General features: G+C 36.7%; 1 protein-coding gene across 9 annotated transcripts in view; it reads right to left on the bottom strand.

Annotated features, from left to right (window-relative positions):
* PIK3CB (phosphatidylinositol-4,5-bisphosphate 3-kinase catalytic subunit beta) overlaps positions 1–19745 on the bottom strand; it is a 265299-nt gene that overhangs the window by 203648 nt on the left and 41906 nt on the right. For 7 of the 9 annotated variants that reach the window (XM_036877283.2, XM_057498687.1, XM_057498730.1 and 4 more), the window contains exon 2: positions 10727–10830. The exons of the other annotated variants lie outside the window; for them this stretch is intronic. In XM_036877283.2, the coding sequence (XP_036733178.1) occupies positions 10727–10802 (76 nt within the window). In that variant the 5' untranslated portion in view covers positions 10803–10830. The remainder of the gene's footprint in view (positions 1–10726; positions 10831–19745) is intronic. 9 annotated transcript variants of the gene reach the window in all.

Here is a 19745-nt window from a genome sequence, read left to right as displayed (position 1 = left end):
GATAAAAACTCTCAACAAAATGGGTATAGAGAGCAAGTACCTCAACATAATAAAGGCCATATATGACAAACCCACAGCCAACATCATACTTAACAGCGAGAAGCTGAAAGCTTTTCCTTTAGGATTGGGAACAAGACAAGGATACCCATTGTCTTCACTTTTATTCAACATAGTTCTGGAGGTCCTTGCCTCGGCTATCAGACAACACAAAGAAATAAAAGCTATCCAGATCGTTAAAGAAGTTAAACTGTCACTATTTACAGATGACATGATATAGTACATAAAAAACCCTAAAGAATCCACTCCAAAACTACTAGATCTAATATCTGAATTCAGCAACGTTACAGGATACAAAATTAATACACAGAAATCTATTGCACTCCTATACACTAGTGATGAATAGAAAAAGAAATCAGTAAAACAATTCCATTCATAATGGCATCAAAAGAATAAAATACTTAGGAGAAAACCTAACCAAGGAAGTGAAAGACCTATACACTGAAAACTACAAGACACTAATGAGAGAAATGAAAGAAGATACCAATGAATGGAAACACATCCCACGTTCATGGATAGGAAGAATTAATATTGTCAAAATGGCCATCCTGCCTAGAGCAATCTACAGATTCAATGCAATCCCTATCAAAATACCAACAGCATTCTACAACAAACTAAGAAAATAATTCTAAAATTTCATATGGAACCACAAAAGACTCTGAATAGCCAAAGCAATCCTGAGAAGATAGAATAAAGCGGGGGCGATTATGCTCCCCAACTTCAAGCTGTACTACAAAGTCACAGTAATCAAAACAATTTGGTACTGGCACAAGAACAGACCCATAGACCAATGGAACAGACTAGAGAGCCCGGCTATAAACCCAACCATATATGGTCAATTAATATATGATATAGGAGCCATGGACATACAATGGGGAAATGACAGCCTCTTCAATAGCTGCTGTTGGCAAAACTGGACAGCTACGTGCAAGAGAATCAAACTGGTTTATTGTCTAACCCCATACACAAAAGTAAATTCAAAATGGATCAAAGACCTGAATGTAAATCATGAAATCATAAAACTCTTAGAAGACAACATAGGCAAAAATCTCCTGAATATAAACATGAGCTATTTTTCTCTGAATGCATCTTCTCGAGTAAGAGAAACAAAAGCATAAATGAACATATGGGACTGCATCAACCTTAAAAGCTTCTGTACAGCAAAGGACACCATCAACAGAACAAAAAGGCATTCTACAGTATGGGAGAATATATTTGTAAATGACATATCCGACAAGGGGTTAACATCTAAAATATATAAAGAACTCCTACACCTCAACACCCAAAAAGCAAATAACCCGATAAAAGAATGGGCAGAGGATATCAACAGACACTTCTCCAAAGAAGAAATTCAGATGGCCAACAGGCACATGAAAAGATGCTCCACATCACTAACTATCGGGGAAATATAAATAAAAACCACAGTGAGATACATCTCACACCAGTTAGTATGGCCAGTATTGAAAAGACTAAGAACAACAAAGGCTGGCGAGGATGTGGAGAAAGGGGAACCCGCCTACACTGCTGGTGGGAATGTAAGCTAATTCAACCATTGTGGAAAGCAATATGGAGGTTCCTCAAAAAACTAAAAATAGAAATACCATTTGACCCGGGAATTCCATTCCTAGAAATTTACCCAAAGAATATAATTTCTCAGATTCAAAAAGACATATGCACCCCTATGTTTACTGCAACACTATTTACAATAGCTTAGATATGGAAGTAACCTAAAGATGTGGTTAATATACACAGTGGAATATTATTCAGCCATAAGAAACAAATTCTGCAATTTGCAACAACATGGATGGAGCTGGAGGATATTATGCTCATTGAAATAAACCAGGCAGAGAAAGACAAATACCAAATGATTTCACTCATTTGTGGAGTATAACAAGGAAGCAAAACTGAAGGAACTGAAGAGCAACAGACTCACAGACTCCAAGAAGGGACTAGTAGTTACCAAAGGGGAGGGAATTCAGGAGTATTATGACTGGCACACATGGTGTGGGGGGGTCATGGTGAAGACAGTGTAGCACAGAGAAGGCAAATAGTGACTCTGCGGCATCTTACTACTCTGATGAGCAGTGACTGCAATGGGGTATGGTGGGGACACGATAACAAAAGTTAATGTAATAACCACATTGTTTTTTCATGTGAAACCTTAACAAGACTGTATATCAATAATACCTTAATAAATAAATTAAATAAATAAATAATGAGATTTAATGATTTGTTGTATATACTGAAAGATTTACTATAAGGTGATTAATATTCATAGCAAACTTGGCTGACATAACGTTACTATCCTCATGTACAGAACTAAAAATAGCAATGAGAAAACTTGTTATTTTAAAAAAATGAGTATATTCATAATAAAATATTGTACATTCAAATAATAATAATAATAATGTATACACAAAAAAGCACCCAATTAATTATTGTAAAGAAAACATTTATTGTAAAGCAAAGCCATGCAGGTCAAGAAACAGACACTGCCAGCATCTCAGACTCCTAGGGTTTTCCTTTCGAGATCGCAACCTCCTTCTCCCTAACCTCTCACCACACTGACTCCTGTGGTTAGCCCTTCTTAATTTTAATCATTTTAAGTAAAAGTACAGGAGTGAGGCAAACCATATGTCTTATTGGATAACCTTTGCACTTATCATGCACATACATATTTTAGACAAAAATTTCACTGTCTGAACAACTGCTTTTGTTTCTCAGTGCAGTGACAAGGAATCCAACAGATCAAGTTGGGTGTTTTTTTTAATGTCAACAAATCTTCATCCCATATATGGTATCCAATCAATTCTAGTTCTTGTTTACAACAAGTGACATGATGACAATCACAAATGACTATATAGCAGAGGGCACCCAAATATAAGTGCTGTGGGGGTGTGCCATGAGCCAAATTGTACACATGTGGTGATGCTGGTTTGTAACTAACCAACAGCCCATCTAGGAACTGAGACAGTGCCAGAAAGCCATCTGGATGGCAAACAGCAACACAAGAAGAATTTTAAATAGCTTTATAGCTGAAGAAAAAGCACTATTCCAGGCTCTGAACCTTTTTAATTATGTCTGCTGTCATTCTGAAACTAAGCCGTAATACTTAAAAATTAAAAGAGCATCCTAAAAAACTGTCATTTTTCCCAAGCCAATTCAGGATTACTCCTTTGCACACTGGTTTAAGTTTCATATATGCAAGTATTTGTTTGAGAGCTTTCCCTTGAAGAACAATTTTGCTTTTTTATAGCTGAATAATGAATAGTACTCCATTGTATATACTGTATCACAATTATTTTATCCAATTATTCATTGATGTACACTCATTATTTCCCTATCTTGGCTGCTGTAAACAATGCTTCAATGAACATGGGGTGCAGATACCTTTTCAAGTTAGTGTTTTTGCTTCCTTCAGATAAACATCCACAAGTGGAACTGCTGGATCATATGGTAGTTCTATTTTTAATTTTCTGAGGAACCTCCGTACTATTTCCATAGTGGATGCACCAATTTACCTTCCCACCAACAGTATACAAGAGTTCCCGTTTCTCCACATCTTCGCCAACACTTGTTATTTTCATAGCTTTTTCAGAGCAGCCACTCTCTCTCTCTCTGATTTTGATTTGCATTTCCCTGTTGATTAGTGGTGTTGAGCACCTTTCCAAGCATCTATTGTCCATGTACCTGTTGGCCATCTGTATGTCTTCTTTTTGAATGTCTATTCAGATCTTGGCCCATTTTTTTAATGTTTTTTTTTTTTACTATTAAGTTGTTTGGGCTTTTTGTATATTTTGGATATTGACCAAAATATACAAATCAGATATAAGATTTGCAGGTATTTTCTCCCATTCAATAGGTTGCCTTTTCAGTCTGTTGATAGTTTCCTTTGCTGCACAGAAACTTCTTAGTTTGATATAGTCCCATTTATTTATTTTTGCTTTTGTTACTTTGCTTTTGGTGTCAAATCCAAATAAATCACCACCAAGACTGATTTCAGAGAGCTTACCAGCTATGTTTCTTCTAGGAGTTCGTGGTTTTGGTTCTTATCAATCTTTAATCTTCAATCTTTAACCCATTTTGAGTTAACTTTGTGTATAGCAGAAGATAAACATCCAGTTTCATTCTTTTGCATGTAGCTATCCTGTTTTTCCAATACCATTTATTGAAGAGACTGTCCTTTCCCCATTGTATATTCTTGACTCCTTCAACATAAATTAATTGACTGTATATGTGTAGGTTTATTTCTGGGCTCCCTATTCTGTTCCATTAATCTGTGTGTCTGTTTTTATGCCAATACCATGTTTTGCTTACTATAACTTTGTAATATAGTTAGAAATTAGAACATGTGATGCCTCCGGCTTTCTTATTTCTCAAGATTACTGTGGCTATTTGGGGTCTTCCATGGTTCCATACAAACATTAGTTTTGTTTTTTCTAGTTCTGTGAAGTGAAAAATGCCACTGGAATGTTGATAGGGACTGCAAAAAATCTGTAGACTGCTTTGTGTAGAGGCACAAAGTATGTGAATTTGAGGCACATAGAGCCACAGGTGGTTTCAAAGTTAAGAAGGTATTTTAACACATACTTGAAGAACAGAGTAATTTGGGTGAAAGAACATATATGCAAAGACATAAGAAACCTTAAGTATTTGAGGAATGCAAAGACAACCATTAGGAACACAGAGAGGCAGAAAACAGAGACAGAATGGTACTAGACAGGCTGGCTAGATCCAGATTCTGGTAGACCATAGTAAAGTGTTGCTCTTAATATAAAAAAACAAGAGACTCAACAAAGAATGTTAAACAGGTGAATAAAATTGATCAATTAAACAATTTTTATAACTTATAGTGAGAAAACGAATAGGTAAAGAATACAAACACAACAGAAAAATTGACAAAATAATTAAGCAAATTTCGCAGGAGTGAAGAAGCATTAACATATGGGGGTGAGGGAGGACAGGAGAGTTCAACTTCATTAGTCACCAAGGAAATGTAAATAAAAATCACAATGAGATAACATTTCACTGATGACTGCTGGTGGAGAATAATCTGAATCAACCTCTTCTGAAAAGTCTGGCATCAAAATTCCACTCTAGGTATATTTCCTAGAAAACTCTTATCCAAGGATGCAACATGTACACAAAAGTTCACTGTGGAACTTTTCATAATATCCATAAGCTAGACACAGCCTAATGTATATTAACAGAATGGACCAATAAATAGTACTGAGTATTTTACAGTATGGATAATTAATAAAAAGAAGCTACACACATCACAATAAATGAACACTATAAACGAGAAACAAGTCAACAAATATATACCATATGATTCCATTTACTTAAGTATAAATCTATTACTTAAGTATAAATACAGTTATCTACAGTTTAAACATGGATGGTAAAGTTAAAAAGAAAAGCAAGAAAATAAAATTCAGCAAAATACAGCTTTGGGAGAGAGAGGGAAGTATGACAGCAAAAGGCCTGGCTGTTACACAAAGGTGTTTTTTATTATTCTTCAAATCACAAATTTACATTTTCATATGCTCCTCTGCATGTATGTATGTATGTATGTTAAATTCCACACTTTCTAATGGATTAACAGTGATAACATATGTAAGGCTCCTAGGCAGCACCTGGCATGAAGAATCCATTTGATGTGAAACCATTCCCCACTTTGCTCTGCCTATGACTTCAGTGTTAGTGAAAATCAAACCCAAGCTCCAGATTTTACCTGTCACCGGCAGTTGCTTCTCTTCCAGCACTGTTCCAACCTAAGATTCTTGCCCATCTCATTCCCCTACTGCCTCTCCTTAACCCTTTGCCTCTACCTCTAGGTTCTAGGAGGTAAGTGCATTAGCAGCTAGAGCAAGGAGCTGTATTCCTGCTAAACTTTATTCCTGCCACCCCTACTAATATCTGAACAGTGAGTTTCTGAAAGACCAGGACGGGCTCTTTCATCGTTGGCGCTTCACACAGTGCCTGATACAGGACCTCAGTAACTATACGTTGAAAGATGAATGAATAATACATACAGTATAGAGCTAACTACTAGTGGAAGTAAGATTAAAGTGAGGATGGTGCTTACTCATGTTCCCCAGACCCCTTCACAGTTGAAGGAAGCCTCTCTTAGCTGCTAATGAACAGCAGAAAGATGGCTTCAAAGTTGCTTTAAAATCTCTGCCCACAAGATTGGTGGATTTGTAGTCAAGCACTGTATATAACAATCTTTATTTATTAATAATTTTTACAACTTTAAAAAATTTAGATCCTTTTTCAAAATTAACATGATTTTTATTATTTTTTTATTATTACTAATGACAATTGCAAATAAGGTGCAAACTTTCAAAAACTTCACTGCAGGAGTTGTAATCCCATCAACATTTTTCCCCTTAACTTACTATAAATTTTATAAAATTACATTTAAAACGTACTGTGTATTACACATAAAACTAATCCTCCACATAAACAAAACAATGATACTTAATAATGAATGTAACTATTTAGCATGTTCTTATACTGAAAAACTGAATTGAGAATAACAAGGCAGTCATTTCTATTGCCCTTTATATACTACTTCCTCTGTCATATGACAGTCAAAAGGCGAAGTGAGATGCCTGCAGCAAAGAAAACAGTTTTGAAAGGTCATGCTACACAGAGAGCCAGAATTTCTTTCACAATATCCTTACTGTCTATGGCAGACTATATGACAATGTGACCAGTTTTTTTCTGAGTAAAAGCAAAAGCATATTACCAAAGGACCAGAAACAGCAGGCACTGAACAAAATAATCTTAAGGAACATTTTTTTCCTCTGTGTAAACAACCAATGCATATTAAAGAAAAAGAACCCTGAGGCAAAAACAAAGAACTGGAATAAGAGGAACTAGTAAAAACTGGACAGCAATTTTACACCAATCAGCTTATTCAGTGTTCATATAACATGGTAAGAAGCTTCGAAAATAAACTTTTTCAAATTAAAACATCATTTGTCAAGGAAAAGCATAACAATACTGAGACAATGAATATGATCTACTTCAAAGTTTCCAAATCTAATGACAATTGCAAATGAGTTGCCACGTTTTCAAAAACATCACTGCCAGGGGTTGTAACCCCATTAACATTTTCCCCCTTAATAATGTCATTGGTTTATTATCCATCTGAATAGAGAATGTCTTTTTCCAACTGTTACAATGTGTAAATCAACAACCAGATGAAATTCTAGTCTCCGAGGTTAAACAAGTGTACTCCTTGGGGAAGAAAAAAATCATTTCAGCTCATATTTGATCATCTTGTCCAATTCTAGAAGGTCTTATTTATTCCTGCCTAGTAATCAAAATGCATCGCTTTCTCCTGAGTCAAATGAAGGTACTTAGTACATGAGACATCACAGCCAAGTTACATAGACACAGTCAGTAACCATAAGTTTTTGGCAATGCATTCTTCCTAAGGCCCTAGAATTCTAATTCCTGTTAGTATCTCTCACTAAAATTTAACTGGAGGACAACTTCCTTTATGAGTTCTGACCTTAAAGCAAAGCATGACAATTTGTGTCACTTTTAAAAGTACATAGAAAAAATGTTATCTATGATAAACATTCTTTTAAAGAAATAATATACTTAAAACATTCTACTGCTCAAATCCAAAGGTATACTATAAACAAAATCCAGGCAAAGATGTAGAGAAATTGTAACCCTTGTATATTACTAGTGGGAATGTAAAATAGTACATCTGCAGTGGAAAAGAGTATGGCAGTTCCTCACAAATTTAAATGTGTAATTACCGTTATGATACAGCAATTCCACTTCTGGGTATATACCCAAAATAATTAAAAGCAACGACTCAAACAGATATCTGTACAACCATGTTTACAGTAGTATTATTAACAATAAGCAAAAGGTGGAAGAAATCCAAATGTCCATCAGTAGATAAGTGGATGGATAAACAAAACATGGTATATACATACAATGGAATATTAATTGACCTTTAAAAAGGTCATTATGATACATGTGATACATAAAAGGTTATGCTAGCTAAATTCACACTGCCTGCCATATCATGCTAACTTATCGTAAAGTAAGCCTTTACCATTGCTTGACAATACTTTCTATTCTATCCTGGTAATCACTATTACACTTTTCCACCATCATGTCCAGCCTGGTCAATTCCAAGAGCCTCGTAACTAACCTTACTAGTTCTCCTATATGCCTATATTCCATCTTCAATAAAGCAGCCAGAGGAACCTTTCAAAAGATATACTGTATATTAACATTTTACAGCTTAAAACCTTCCTTTTAAAATGTCTTTGAGACTAAACCCCTTATCATGACCATAGGGACCAACACAGCCTGGCCAAACTGACTTCTTCAACTTCATGGCATTACACTATGGTCCTCAATCACTCTACTCCAGAGCACTGGACTTCTTTACATTCCTCAAGCTAATTTCCAGGGTTTTTCACAGTAGCTTGATTTTAAAATGACTAAATTCTTGTCTTTCACACACTACCTTAATGTTACCTCTTCACAAGTTTTCATTCAGTCACTCTATCAACTGCCCTATTTTTTCACATTCCAATTTAGTATTTTTCTTGTTCATTTCAATGACTGGCTCTATGAGAACAGATCTTGTCTGTAAAAATGCCTGGCACAAAGCAGGTGTTCAATAAATATTTGAGGATGTTTGGTAATTATTCTACAATGTTTTCCCTAAATGTTTTCTTCTCCCAGGAGGATCCCACCCCGTCACTGATTAACTATATGCCTAGCAGATAACCTAATCCCTTACTTATTAAAAAAGTAGGATAAAGAATTCTATGATTTTCTTCCTCTTTGCCTAAGTAAGCATTGATTCACCTTCTCTTCCACTCCTCTGGTTGCTAAGCAGAAAGGCCAATACTCTTTTGGAAGAGTTAAGCCCCTCTGCTCAGGTCCTCGATATCAAAATTTTTTTACCTCCTCAGTTAGGTTAATTCATCACTCTAAACTACTCTATATATGTAAACTACTCTAATAGATCATTCCCTTTTACATAAAATATACCAGTTGCTAAAGCTAAAATTTCTTCTTCTTTGTGGCTAACTCCTCAAAATGATCACTGTCTTACCTTGAAACAATCACTGTGTCATTTCCTGTATAAACTTCTTGAAAAACATTCTTTTATTCTTTATGCTGTGTACCTTGTAAAACCATTTACTTGACCTCCTACAATTCATCCTGGTCTACATAATCTGTTCTCTCAGTTATCACTAACCTTTTAATAATTAAATTCAATGACTCCTTCTAGGGTATTAAAATCCTTAATCTTTCTACAGCATCTTGTCTGTCTCAAGAGCCCCTCCTTAAAATTCTTTACTGTGCTTCAAAGAAAGACACCACATGATTCCGGTCTCCTTCATACACTTTTAACATTTCCTTTAGTGATTCTTTTTAAGAGCAGCCATTCTGCTCCACAGCCATTTCCTACAGTTCTGTGCTTTACCTTTGGCTCTCTTTTGTTCTCTGCTAGAACACTGGAAATGTTACCTACTTCCACAGCTTAAACTCTATGTGAATTATTCCAAAATCTGTATTTTCTGGCCATAAAATGTCCTTTTTATTTTCAGTCCCAAATTCCCACAAATAAGGAGATATTCTGAAAATTCTTCCTATACCTCAAAAATCAAAATGCTTTTAACAGAACTCACCATGTTAGAGTTCCACCCTCTCATCCCCTTTCCTCATGATTTCCTTATTTCTGTTCATAGTATCATCATACTTCCAGCTACTGGAACTCAAAATCTTGAATTCATGTATATGACTTCTTTCTTCTGCATTCCCAGACAAATGTACCCTGCCAGAGGAACCAACTTTCACTCCAACTTTCACTTCTGCGACACATATCACAATTACTTCCATGACTACTTGTTAAGCACCTCCTCATTTGTCTGCTAGACTATAAGCCTGGTCTAGCAGGCAAGATAACCCCAAGCAAGGAATGTCTGTCTGTCCTTGTTATCAGTATAACTAGGACAGACCATGTACTTTATTATCCAGACTACCAGACCTGAGTGTAAAAGAGGGCATTAAAAGCAGCTGGGCAATTACACAAGTCACATGTCAATTATATCTCAATAAAACTGGAGGGAAAAAATAGTTGGGCATTAACTGATAGACAAAAAGCTTAAATCAGGATATATGATCATGCTAAGTGTAACTCCAGTGCTTAGAGAAATAAATGCTACATCCTTAAGTACATACAAAGTATAATGGTTTAATAAATTAATTAATAGCTGAAAGACTCACTTTATTAAGGCCTCTACACTCTTTGCTCTATTGCAAGCTTATCTTTAGCCACAGACTTTGTCCTGAAAGGCCTCTATTGTGACCAGCATAACCTCCAAACTCCCAAATCCAAACAAACTTGTTCAGTTTTCACTTAACCTTTTAAAAATAAAAGGCTTTCAACACTACTGATCCCTCCCCTTTCTCCTTTATGATGCTCTGTTGACACAATGGTAAATAATCCTTAATGTATTACTACCTTTAAACAAAAACCTAGGATTTCCTTTTCCCCCATACCCACACAAATTAACTAAAAGATTTAGAATCTAACCAATATTCACATTTTCTGTTGGTTTAAACTTCTTGGAAAATAATCTAAATAATTAAAGATACAAAATTGGACACTTACCTTGAAATGATAGCCCCCATTTCAGTCTTTTAGGAAAACAGATGGCATTATTTATTTTTAAAACCGAAGTTTTCATGGGAGACTTTTTCAGATTAGAAGATACACTACAAAGAAGGGTATAGATAAAAGGTATTAACATCTAAATAAGCTAAATTTCAGAAAATAACTAAAATATAGTACATAAATGACATTTAATTACTTATAACTCTTATTTTTAAATATGGGAAAAATATAAGAACACAAATGACAATATGAAAATTACAAACAGAGCTGGAAGAACTTAAGTGGATGTCTTTACAACTAAGTTCTCTCTTAGATCACCTCTTCTTGAAACCTCTTTTCTATAATATGCTAACTTCCTTTCTACTTCTCAATCCAGTCCTCTATCTAATCATAAGGTGCTAACTATGAGTTATTTCTTCTTTAAATGTAGCATTTAACACACACAAAACATATGTAAAGATGTATGTGAGCATAAGGTAAACACTATATATCACTATCCCACAGAACAGCAAAAACATTACACCCAGCTATGTGCTCCTCTCATCCCAACCTTTACCCTGAACACTTCCTATCCCATTACTATTAAAAAATGACTTTGTCACATATGTACATATCCCAAAAAAGTATTTTATTTGAGGTTTGTGACCCCCATTTTCAGCTTGATGAATTTGTATACTCTAAAACTTCAGGACTTAAACTTTTTTCACTCACATCTTTTTTTTTTAACTTTACCATTATATTTTTATGGCTTGTACCATCTCATCATATAAATATGGCACAATGTATTCATCTATTCTATTGATAGACTTTTGGATGGCTTACAGTTCCTTTTTTTTGCTTTTAGCTATACTATTATACGACACCAGTATGCACTGAAACAAGAATTTCTTTAGGGTACGCTTTAAATCTAGAAGTGGATTTGGAAGTCATAGTACATGTAAACTGCCAACTTTACCAAAAATGTCAAATTGTCTTCCAATTGCATCAATTTACAGATTCGCCACCAGTATATGAATTGATGACACATCCTTTCCAATACGTGGGAAAGTCAGGTATCTTAATTTATAGCAATAAAATGTTATCTCCCTGTGATTTCAGTTTGTATTTGTTTTATTACATTGAAGATCTATGAAAATGAAGACCTTTTTGCATTCTTGATTATCTGTGCTCCTTCCTATATTCTTTTGTTCACAGATTTCGGCATTTTATTGGATTTTTTTCTCATTAATTAGTAGGTTTTATATATTCAGGACCAAGACCAGCAACAATAATTTGCAATGCACAGTACAAAATCAAAAGGCAGTGCCACTTATTCAAAAATTAAGAAATTCAAGACAGCTAAGGCTAAGCATTTAAATTAAGTGTAGGGCCCTGTATGACTGCACAGGTTATAAATCCATGAAGGAAGCCCTGTTCAGGACACCACTTCTCTATTTTATATATATACATATATATATATATATATATGTATATATATATAATACAATTATTTTTTCCAACCTCGCAATAATTTTTTCCAAATTTGGGTTATCTATTTTCTTTATGATAGCTTAAGAATATTCATTTTCTGTTGGAATAGGTCAAGAGTAGGAAAGTTTTATGGCCCATGGGCCAAATCTGGCCCATTCTCTGCGTTTGTGAAGTTTTATTGGCACACAGCCACATTCATTTGTTTACATATTGTCTACGGAGTCTCTCAAGCTACAACAGACTTAAAGGCATCACAACAGAGACTGTCTGTCCCACAGAGCTGAGAGTATTGACCTCCTGGCCGTTCACAAGAAAAGTTTGCCCATCCCAGGACTGGATGATTTTTAAGACCCCTCTCTGTGGGTGAAATCACAGTATTTCCAGAATCTCTAGCCTGGCCTTAGTGCCTCTACTTATCAACAGATGTTCATAAGAAGTGGTGAGAAGGAGAGGTGGGTTTGGTCAGGCCTCCTTTTTACAGCTGGGTCACGAGAAACACAGGCAAGCAGAAGTGGACTGTTTGTAGGCAATAAACAGGTTTCTCCCCCCCCCCCCAAAAAAAAAGAATATTCATTTTCATACAGTCAAAAATATTGGTAACTTGAGGAGCCAAGATGGTAGTGTGATTAGGGCAGCGGAAAGCTCCTCCCAAAACAATATATATTTTTAAAAATACAACAAATACAACTATTCCAAAAAGAGAGACCAGAAGATACAGTACAACATCTATAAGTACATCTACATCTATGAGAACTCAGCACCCCACTAAGGGGGTAAGATACAAGCTGTGGCCCAGCGGGACCAGAGCAACACCCCCCACCCCAGCTCCCTTACAGGAGGAAAGGAGTTGGAGCGGGGAGGGAGAGGGAGCCCAGGCCAGCTAAATACCCAGTCCTAGTCATCCTCACCAGGAGCACAGACACACTGTGCGTGGTATGCTGGATATTAGGGAAATGGAACAGTAAAATCTGCGAGCGGGTCCCTACAGCTGGCGCCACTGAGACAAAGAAAAGTGAGTGCCCTTTGAAAGTCTTAAAGGGACAGGGCCCCCACAGCTGGATGGAATCGTCCTGGGACACTTACCCCAGCATCTGGGAATTCCGGGGAACTCCGTGCACTCTAACACCCTGGGCAGCAGCGCAGCTCAGAAGCACCTCACAGAGATAAACAGCCTCCCACTCATTTCCCCTCCGACGCCACACCGCCACAGTGGAGCAGCAGCCTGAGGCTGGCAACACCCACACCAACAGTGGAGCTTAACTCCACAGCGGCAGGGAAAGAATAAGACCTAGGCTGCGCGCAGTTGCCCAGCAAAAGCTGCTAGGGGTCCCCATTCTCACAGGAGAGGAAGGCCACAAACCAGCAAGAAGGGACATTCTGCCAGCTGATAAACGCGCCAGCTCCCCACAACTACCTCTGTCACCATGAAAAGGCAAAAGAATTTGATACAGACAAGATTAACTCAGACAACCTCCCCTGAGAAGGAATCTGGGGAGACAGACCTAAACAATCTCCCTGAGAAAGAATTCAAAATAAAGGTCATAACCATGCTGATGAAGCTGCAGAGAAATATTCAAGAGGTAAGGGATGAAGCCCGGAAGGAGATTACAGAAATGAAACAATCTCTGGAAGGATTTCTGAGCAGAATGGATGAGATGCAAGAGTCTATTGACGGAATAGAAACCAGAGAACAGGATCACATAGAGAGAGATAAAACGATCTCCAGGAATGAAATAATATTAAGAGAACGGTGTGACCAATCCAAAATGAACAATATCCGCATTACAAGGGTACCAGAAGAAGAAGAAGAGAGAGAGAAAGGGATAGAAAGTGCATTTGAAGAAATAATTGCTGAAAACTTACTAAACTGGGGGAGTAAATAATCAGACCAAGAAGTCCACAGAACTCCCAACAGAATGGACCCAAGGACGAAAACACCAACACACACAATAATTAAAATGGCAAAGATCAAGGACAAGGACAGAGTTTTAAAGGCAGCTAGAGAAAGGAAAAAGATCACCTACACAGGAAAACCCATCAGGCTATCATCAGACTTCTCAACAGAAACCTTACAGGCCAGAAGAGAATGGCATGACATATTTAACGCAATGAAACAGAAGGGCCTTCAAACAAGAATACTATATCCAGCATGATTATCATTTAAATATGAAGGAGGGATTAAATAAATCCCACACAAGCAAAAGTTGAGGGAAATTAGCCTGCCGCAAACCACCTCTACAGGTTATGTTAGAGGGACTACTCTAGATGGGAGCACTCCTAAGGCTAAATGGATGTCAACAGAGAAAATAAAATCACATGAAAGAAAGCAGACCAACCAAATACCAAAAAACGCAAAAAATAAAATCAACTACCCATAAAAGCAGTCAAAGGAAACATAACAGAGCAAAGAATAAAACACCCAACATATAAAGAATGGAGGAGGAGGAATAAGAAGGGAGAGAAATAAAGAATCATCAGACTGTGTTTATAATAGCTCAATAAGCAAGTTAAGTTAGACAGGAAGGTATTAAAAAAGATAACCTTGAACCTTTGGTAACCATGAATCTAAAGCCTGTAATGGCAATAAGTAAATAGCTTTCAATAATCACCCTAAATGTAAATGGACTGAATGCACCAATCAAAAGACACAGAGTAACAGAATGGATGAAAAAGTAAGACCCATCTATATGCTCCTTACAAGAGACTCACCTCAAACCGAAAGACATGCAGAGACTAAAATTCAAGGAATGGAAAAAGATACTTCATGCAAACGACAGGGAGGAAAAAAGCAGGTATTGCAGTACTAGTATCAGACAAAACAGACTTCAAAACAAAGAAAGTAACAAGAGATAAAGATGGACATTCCATAATGATAAAGGGCTCAGTCAAACAAAAGGATATAACCATTATAAACATATATGCGCTCAATACAGGAGTACCAATATATATGAAAAAATACTAACAGAACTAAAGAAGGAAACAGAATGCAATGCATTCATTTTAGGAGACTTCAACACGACCCTCACTCCAAAGGAGAGATCCACCGGACAGAAAATAAGTAAGGACACAGAGGCACTGAACAACACAATAGAACAGATGGACCTAACAGACATCTATAGAACCCTACATCCAAAAGTAACAGGACACACATTCTTCTCAAGTACACATGGAACATTCTCCAGAATAGACCACATACTAGGCCACAAAAAGAGCCTCAGTAAATTCAAAAAGATTGAAATCCTACCAACCAACTTTTTAGACCACAAAGGTATAAAACTAGAAATAAATTGTACCAAGAAAGCAAAAAGGCTCACAAACACATGGAGGCTTAACAACACACTTCTAAATAGTCAGTGGATCAATGACCAAATTAAAATGGAGATCCAGCAATATATGGAAATAAAAGACAACAACAACACAAAGCCCCAACTTCTGTGGGACGCAGCGAAAGCAGTATCAAGAGGAAAGTATATAGCAATCCAGGCATATTTAAAGAAGGAAGAACAAACCCAAATGAATAGTCTAATGTCACAGTTATCAAAATTGGAAAAAGAAGAACAAATGAGGCCTAAAGTCAGCAGAAGGAGGGACATAATACAGATCAGAGAAGAAATAAACAAAATTGAGAAGAATAAAACAATAGAAAAAAATCAATGAAGCCAAGAGATGGTTCTTTGAGAAAATAAGCAAAACAGATAAGCCTCTAGCCAAACTTATTTAGAGAAAAAGAGAATCAACACACATCAATAGAATCAGAAATGAGAAAGGAAACATCACGACGGACCCAACAGAAATACAAAGAATTATTAGAGACTACTATGAAAACCTATATGCTAACAAGCTGGAAAACCTAGAAGAAATGGACAATTTCCTAGAAAAATACAACCTTCCAAGACTGACCAAGGAAGAAACACAAAATCTAAGCAAACCAATTACGAGCAAAGAAATTGAAATGGTAATCAAAAAACTACCCAAGAATAAAACAGCCGGGCCGGACGGATTTACCTTGGAATTTTATCAGACACACAGAGAAGACATAATACCCATTCTCCTTAACGTTTTCCAAAAAATAGAAGAGGAGGTAATACTCCCAAACTCATTCTATGAAACCAACATCACCCTAATACCAAAACCAGGCAAAGACCCCACCAAAAAAGAAAACTACACACCAATATCCCTGATGAACGTAGATGCAAAAATGCTCAATAAAATATTAGCAAACCAAATTCAAAAATACATCAAAAGGATCATACACCACGACCAAGTGGGATTCATCCCAGGGATGCAAGGATGGTACAATATTAGAAAATCCATCAACATCATCCACCACATCAACAAAAAGAAAGACAAAAACCACATGATCATCTCCATAGATGCTGAAAAAGCATTAGACAAAATTCAACATCCATTCATGATAAAAACTCTCAGCAAAATGGCTATAGAGGGCAAGTATCTCAACATAATAAAGGCCGTATATGATAAACCCACAGCCAACATCATACTGAACAATGAGAAGCTGAAAGCTTTTCCTCTGAGATCGGGAACAAGACAGGGATGCCCACTCTCCCCACTGTTATTTAACATAGTACTGGAGGTCCTAGCCACGGCAATCAGACAAAACAAAGAAATACAAGGCATCCAGATTGGTAAAGAAGTCAAGTTGTCACTATTTGCAGATGACATGATATTGTACATAAAAAACCCTAAAGACTCCACTCCAAAACTACTAGAACTGATATCAGAATACAGCAAAGTTGCAGGATACAAAATTAACACACAGAAATCTGTGGCTTTCCTATACACTAACAATGAGCCAATAGAAAGAGGAAATCAGGAAAACAATTCCATTCACAATTGCATCAAAAAGAATAAAATACCTAGGAATAAACCTAACCAAAGAAGTGAAAGACCTATACCCTGAAAACTATAAGACACTCTTAAGAGAAGTTAAAGAGGACACTAACAAATGGAAACTCATCCCATGCTCTTGCCTAGGAAGAATTACTATTGTCAAAATGGCCATCCTGCCCAAAGCAATATACAGATTTGATGCAATCCCTATCAAATTACCAGCAACATTCTTCAACGAACTGGAACAAATAGTTCAAAAATTCATATGGAAACACCAAAGACCCCGAACAGCCAAAGCAATCCTGAGAAAGAGGAATAAAGTGCGGGAATCTCACTCCCCAACTTCAAGCTCTACTACAAAGCCATCGCAATCAAGACAATTTGGTACTGGCACAAGAACAGAACCACAGACCAGTGGAACAGATTAGAGACTCCAGACATTAACCCAAACATATACGGTCAATTAATATATGATAAAGGAGCCATGGACATACAATGGGGAAATGACAGTCTCTTCAACAGATGGTGCTGGCAGAACTGGACAGCTACATGTAAGAGAATGAAACGGGATCACTGTCTAACCCCATACACAAAAGTAAATTCGAAATGGATCAAAGACCTGAATGTAAGTCATGAAACCATAAAACTCTTAGTAAAAAACATAGGCAAAAATCTCTTGGGCATAAACATAAGCAACTTCTTCATGAACATATCTCCCCGGGCAAGAGAAACAAAAAGCAAAACTAAAAAAGTGGGACTATATCAACCTGAAAAGCTTCTGTACAGCAAAGGACACCATCAATAGAACAAAAAGGTACCCTACAGTAAGGGAGAATATATTCGTAAATGACAGATCTGATAAAGGGTTGACATCCAAAATATATAAAGAGCTCATGCACCTCAACAAACAAAAAGCAAATAATCCAAACAAAAAATGGGCAGAGGAGCTGAACAGACAGTTCTCCAAAGAAGAAATTCAGATGGCCAACAGACACACAAAAAGATGCTCCACATCGCTTGTCACCAGAGAAATGCAAATTAAAACCACAATGAGAGATCACCTCACACCAGTAAGGATCGCCATCATTGAAAAGACAAACAACCACAAACAGTGGCGAGGTTGTGGATAAAGGGGAACCCTCCTACACTGCTGGTGGGAATGTAAATTACTTCAACCATTGTGGAAAGCAGTATGGAGGTTCCTCAAAATGCTCAAAATAGAAACACCATTTGACCCAGGAATTCCACTTCTAGGAATTTACTCTAAGAATGCAGCACTCCAGTTTGAGAAAGACAGATGCACCCCTATGTTTATCGCTGCACTATTTACAATAGCCAAGATATGGAAGCAACCTAAATGTCCATCAGTAGATGAATGGATAAAGAAGATGTGGTACATATACACAATGGAATATTACTCAGCCATAAGAAAAAAACAGATCCTACCATTTGCAACAACATGGATGGAGCTAAAGAGTTTTATTACGCTCAGTGAAATAAGCCAGGCGGAGAGAGAGAAGTACCAAATGATTTCACTCATATGTGGAGTATAAGAACAAAGGAAAACTGAAGGAACAAAACAGCAGAATTACAGAACCCAAGAATGGACTAACAGTTACCAAAAGGGAAAGGGACTGGGAAGGATGGGTGGGAAGGGAGGGATAAGGGTGGGGGAAAAGCAAGGGGGCATTACGATTAGCATGTATAGTGTGGGGGGGGGCCATGGGGAGGACTGTGCAACACAGAGAAGACAAGTAGTGATTTTCCAGCATCTTACTATGCAGATGGACAGTGACTGTGAAAGGGTTATGTGGGGGGGACTTGGTGAAAGGGGGAGCCTAGTAAACATAATGTCCTTCATGTAATTGTAGATTAATGATACCAAAAAATAAAAAGTTTTTTTGAAGGAGGGATTAAACAATTTCCAGATAAGGAAAAGCTGAGAGAATTTAGCTCACACAAACCATCTCCACAGTGTATTTTGGAGGGACTGCTATAGATGGAAGTGTTCCTAAGTTTTAACAGCTGTTAGTAGGGGAAATAAAAGCACAGTAAAGAAAGTAGGACAGTTAATTACTAAGCAAATGCAAAATTAAATCAACTTTCCCCGAAGTCAATCAAGGGATAGACAAAGAGTACAGAATATGATACCTAATATATAAAGAAGGAGGAAAAAAAGGAGGGGGAAACAAAAAGAACCTTTAGACTGTGTTTGTAATAGCATACTACGTGCGTTAAGTTAGACTCTTAAATAGAAAGGAAGTTAACCTTGAACATTTGGTAACCCTGAATCTAAAGCCTGCAATGGCAATAAATACATACCTATCGATAATCACCCTAAATGTAAATGGACTAAATGCCCCAATCAAAAGACACAGATTCACTGAATGGATAAAAAAAACAAGATCCATCTATATGATATGCTGCCCACAATCGACTCACTTTAAACCCAAAGAGATACACAGACTAAAAGTGAAGGGATGGAAAAAGATACTTCATGCAATTAATAGCGAGAAAAAAGCAGGAGTTACAGTACTTGTATCAGACAAAATAGACTTTAATACAAAGAAAGTCACAAGAGACAAAAAAGGACATTACATAATGATAAAAGGGTCAATCCAAAAAGAAGATATAACCGTTATAAATATCTATGCGCCCAACACAGGATCACCTACATATGTGAAACAAATACTAA

The sequence above is a fragment of the Manis pentadactyla genome, chromosome 1, assembly GCF_030020395.1.
Source record: "Manis pentadactyla isolate mManPen7 chromosome 1, mManPen7.hap1, whole genome shotgun sequence".
In the NCBI taxonomy this organism is placed as follows: domain Eukaryota; kingdom Metazoa; phylum Chordata; class Mammalia; order Pholidota; family Manidae; genus Manis; species Manis pentadactyla.
Note: the sequence above shows the minus strand (reverse complement) of the source record. Positions and strands in the feature narration are given on the sequence as shown.